General features: G+C 43.3%; 1 protein-coding gene across 1 annotated transcript; it reads right to left on the bottom strand.

Moving 5' to 3' along the window:
* Window positions 1-4,474: 4,474 nt before the first annotated feature.
* Window positions 4,475-4,659, bottom strand: LOC114627279 (thymosin beta-10). Its single transcript, XM_028775000.1, has one exon. It carries the CDS (start codon window positions 4,607-4,609, stop codon window positions 4,475-4,477), a length of 135 nt encoding a protein of 44 aa, XP_028630833.1. The 5' UTR covers window positions 4,610-4,659.
* Window positions 4,660-4,753: the final 94 nt, after the last annotated feature.

Genomic DNA, 4,753 nt, shown 5'->3' on the forward strand with positions numbered 1-4,753 from the left:
CACACACACACACACACACACACACACACACTGGAAAAAGCATACATTTGTTTATAAGATCTCCTTGAAGAATTGTTGGTGACAAAGAGTTATTTTCCAGCCTCAGTGAAGCAACACTTTCCTCAAAGTCTATCTGCCTATTAAATATAAGGAAGGGGCTATCATTAACTATAATGGGCGTGGTGGCTCATGCCTGCCATCTCAAGACGTGGGAGGTAGACACAGGAAGACTACAAGTTTGAAGCCAGCCTAGTTAACATGTGAGGTCTTATCTTTAAAAACAAAAAAAAAGGTAAGTCCCTAAGTCATGCTCCTACACTTGCAGAATGACCCACAGGGTTCATTTACAGCTGAATTCTTAGATGTCTATAAGGGACAAGACTGTAAATAGGTTCATATATACTAGAACATCCCAGAAACTAGCAGCACTGGTTGGTCCTGAAGGGAAGACTGAACCAGGGCTTTTAGGTTGGAGTGCTCTTCCTTAGACTAGCTGTGTTGATTTTTTTATGCACAAAGCATCTGCAACCATTTCTCAATAAAAACAGAAAACCAAAAGTGTCAGTGTTTTAAACAAGGGGACAAGTCTTCATATTGACCTGGAACTAGAGGGTCTTCATCAGTCACGCCTCTTTCCATGACATCTTTAACCTTACATTGACCACAAAGTTAGTGTCTCTTGCACAACATACAAGAACATGCAATCTGAACTCCTTTACTGCGTCTTAGACCTGTGAGAGTCTCCTTCTCAAGACTAAGGAGAGTTTAGGGTGGGGAGAAGGGTTAGGTCAGTAGGGCACAGGCAAAAAGTAGTTACAGGAGAGGAGTAGAGAGGTCAAACGGACACCGAGTGGTTGTCCAGAAAGATCTCCAGGGCAGCTCAGAGTGTGGAGGAGAATCTTGCCTTCTGGAGACTCATCTCAGAGGACTCCCCAGATGTTTGGATGCCTGTGACAGAAGAATATCAAAGAGTACAACCAGGGGCTGCCAAAAGAAGAGCCCTCTCTCCTTCCAGCTGATCCAAGATGAAATGATGCTCCTTACCGCCACCAAGGATGGCAGCGAGGGATGGGGAGGAATAGGCTCTGTTCAACAACTCACCCAAATCCCACCATCCCCATTTTATAAGGCCCCATTACCTTTGGTCGCCTGAGTTAGCAACCCACAGATAATGAAGGCCAGTGTTGGGAAAATCATGGCTTCAGAGAGAGAAAGATCGATCTACGTCCGGAGGAAGCCAGAATGCTTTATCTAGCAGGCGCTCTAGGTCTTCAGCTTTATCGGTATCACAAGTAATGAACCGAAGAAGTGAGCTTGCTATGCCATCTGGCCTGTCAGGCCAATCATTTGCATGACACAGTCATGCCCAGCACAAGAGATCATTAGAGGAAAACAAGATGCAATCCTGGATGGTTGATGGAACAAACTCCCAGGAGGAAGTTCCCTCAGACCTAGTGGGGTCAGTTTCTTCTCTGTCCATGTGCAACACCCTGTACACATCTAGCAATAGTAAAATGGTGTGTGAGGTTCCCTCTGTGGCAGACCAGTGGATCATAGTATGTAGCAAAGTGTTTGTTCTTTCTCTGGCTGTCAGCCCGGTGAAAGAAGGGAGATGCAAAAAAGAAAAAAAAAAACCCTCACAAACAGAAAAGCCTTTTATGCACCGACTCAATGGCTCATTAAATAGAAGGGATCAGGAATTGCAAGTCAAAATAGAAAGCAGGATTTAATATGGTTGTCTTTTCTCTGTTCTACATTCCATTAACCCCACTTGTCCAAAGAACTAAGAAACAGTATATTGGGAAAGGTGAAATATTTTTCATTATTTTATATTTTATTTTTGCTTTCTTGAGACAGGGTCTCTCTACATAGTCCTGGAACTTCTAGCTGTACTGGAAATCACTGGGTAGTCCAGGCTGGCCTTGAACTCACAGGGATCTGCCTGCCTCTGGAACAAAAGGCTTGTGCTACCATTTCTGGCTCTTTTTCCTTGTTTGTTTTGTTCATAACCCCAAATCCAAATTTTTACTTTAGAAAATTAAAAAAAAAAAGAAGAGAAAAGTATGGCTAAGATAAGTAGAAGAAACGAAATCCCAAGAGCTAAATATTACGACACTGACAATGGGAGACTCAGAGATGAGCTGACGGAAGCAAGTCCATGCCGTACTCAGACCTGCAGCTGTGCCCGTGGGGAAGGCGGTCTCAGGTGATCACAATATGGACTGGAAGGGAGGTTGTAACAGCCAGCCCCATTGGTAAGAGGGCAGTAACTGAATATAATAGTATAGCCACAATGTTTATTGATACATGAGATGAGCTAAGTCCTTGGAAGACATGCAAACAACCTGACAGGGAAAGGTTACCCAAACAATCCTGTACCTGACTCAAAAAACTCAGTTAGCAGTTTTCAATCTTCTCTTGAAGAAATAGTCAAGCCTAGATGGTTTCAGTTGAGCAGATAGGCCTCAGATCTGAATAAGCAGTTTTCCAAAGAAGTTATATGAATGTTTGATAAATATAAAGGGATGTCCAGCTCACTAACGTTGGACTGAATGTGAAGTAAAACTATAAGATGCACCCCCAGGAGAATGTAACTTACTGAGAAGTTCAACAGCTAAGAGCACTGGCCGCTCCTCTAGAGGACCCGGGTTCGATTCCCAGAGCCCACACAGTGGTTCAAAAGCATCTATGACTGCAGACTCAGAGATCTGATGCTCTCTTCTGGCCTCTGTGGGCACTGCATACATATGATATACAGACATACCTGAAAGCAAAACACTGTACCCATAAAAATAGATAAACTAAAAGAAAAGTACTGGAGAGAGCAAATCCATCAGATATGAAGATCTAAATGTAGGGGCAAAAAACATGGGAAAGGTAGCATGAAGCTTCTAGAATATTACGCTCCACAGCAGTTACCGAGGAAATAAAGGGTTCAAAGCTTACAGTGCAATTCACTCTACTTTAAAAGTTCCAAGTCAGCGGTTCTCAAGCCTCCTAATGCTGCAACTCTTTAATACAGTTCCTCATGGTGTGGTGACCCCCAGCCATAAGATTATTCTTGTTGCTACTTCATAACTGTAATTTTGCTACCGTTATAAATCATAATGTAAATACCCGTGTTTGCCAATGGTCTTAGGTGAGCCCTGTGAAAGGGTTGTTCAACTCAAAGAGGTTCTGACCCAAAGTTTGAGAACCACAGCTCTACATGATGACAGAAGGGTTCCAAGGGACTCAAGGGAAACCTATAAAGTTTAACCAAATGAAGAAGACACATGAACAAGGGATTCCACAGAGCACCGATGTCTGTAAAAGAGTCAAACAGGAGCCTTGGAAATGAAGGCTTGGTAAGGAGACCAGTGACCATGGTTGCAGGTATCTCTACCAGACCAGTTCAGACAGAAGAAAGACTATCCAAATTTGAGGATAGGTTAAAATCCCAGTCACACAAAAGAAAATATTAAAGATAAAAAAAAAAAGATGATTCACTACAGCTTGAATCTCCACAGTTCCAGTTCGGAATGCCTAGTCTCTAGCTGAAAGTCCTGAGCTGAAAGGTTGTGGAACCTTAGAAGGTTCCAGATGGCACAGCATGAGTAGAGGTAAGCTTGGCCTCTAGTTCCAGCTCCACACTCTGAGCTCCGCTTCCTCTCCTGTTACGGACTGACATGTTCTAGAACCCTGGATCAAAATAAGTCTTCCCTCCTTTAAGCTGTTTTTGTCAGGTATTTCAGTCACAATGACACAAAATTCATGGACATTCGAGATTCCCTAGACCTTTGGAAAACCGTCAAGTGGAAAAACACCAGCATTTTTGGACTTGAAGGCAAGAAGAAAAAGCTAAAGGCTTTTTTAAAAAGAACCTACTCAATGAAATGATGTCAGAAAAGATTCCCCAATCTTGGAGGACATGTGGACATCCATATGCAGAAGGCTTACAGAAACCTAGCAGACATGACTACAAAAGATCTTTGTCGCAGATTATTACAGTCAAAACTCCAAAGATGTAAGGCAGGCGCTAGACACAGTTTTGTTACTATTACAGAGGATCTGTGTTCAGTTGCTGGCACCCATATGGTGCTTCACAACTGCTATAACTCCAGTTCCAGGGGACGAGGATCCCTCTCCTGCCTCTGCTAGCACCAGGCTTGCACATTGTTCACATAGATACATGAAGGCAAAACACTAGTACACTTTATTTATTTATTTATTTATTGCCACAAGGTGTGTTTTATTTTCATCAATCATACAAATAATTTTCTATGATATCCCAGGGCAAACCAGTGAAATTTGGCAGTCCGATTAGTGGGGGTCCCCTTCAGAGACCCGCGGGCCGGTGGCATCGGCACGGAGTGCCCGGGTTCACAGTGCAGTTTGTGGCTCGCGTCAATCTTGCAGGTGGCTCTTCCTCCACATCACGAGGGAGTCTTGGAGATGACGGGGTGGGGTGGGATGGGAAAACCTTCCTAGGCTTTTAGGAGATTTCACTCCTCTTTTCCTGTTCAATTGTCTCTTTGGTCGGCAGGGTGTTCTTCTCCTGCGTCTCAGTTTTCTTCAGCTTGGCCTTATCGAAGCTGGCGATTTCCCCCATGTCCGGCTTGTCTGCCATTTTCTTACAACTCGTGGATTCTCGTTCCGAGCTCGCGCTCCAGGTGCTCCCGCTCGTGTTGCTGCAGCAAGAGACCACTAGTACCCTTTAAATATAAATAAATAAATAAATAAATAAATAAATAAATAAATAAATAAATAAATA

The sequence above is a fragment of the Grammomys surdaster genome, unplaced genomic scaffold, assembly GCF_004785775.1.
Source record: "Grammomys surdaster isolate TR1022 unplaced genomic scaffold, NIH_TR_1.0 251, whole genome shotgun sequence".
In the NCBI taxonomy this organism is placed as follows: Eukaryota; Metazoa; Chordata; class Mammalia; order Rodentia; family Muridae; genus Grammomys; species Grammomys surdaster.

Excerpts from the sequence above, each read along its gene's own strand:
- LOC114627279 (XM_028775000.1), bottom strand. The coding sequence starts at position 4,609 with ATGGCAGACAAGCCGGACATGGGGGAAATCGCCAGCTTCGATAAGGCC.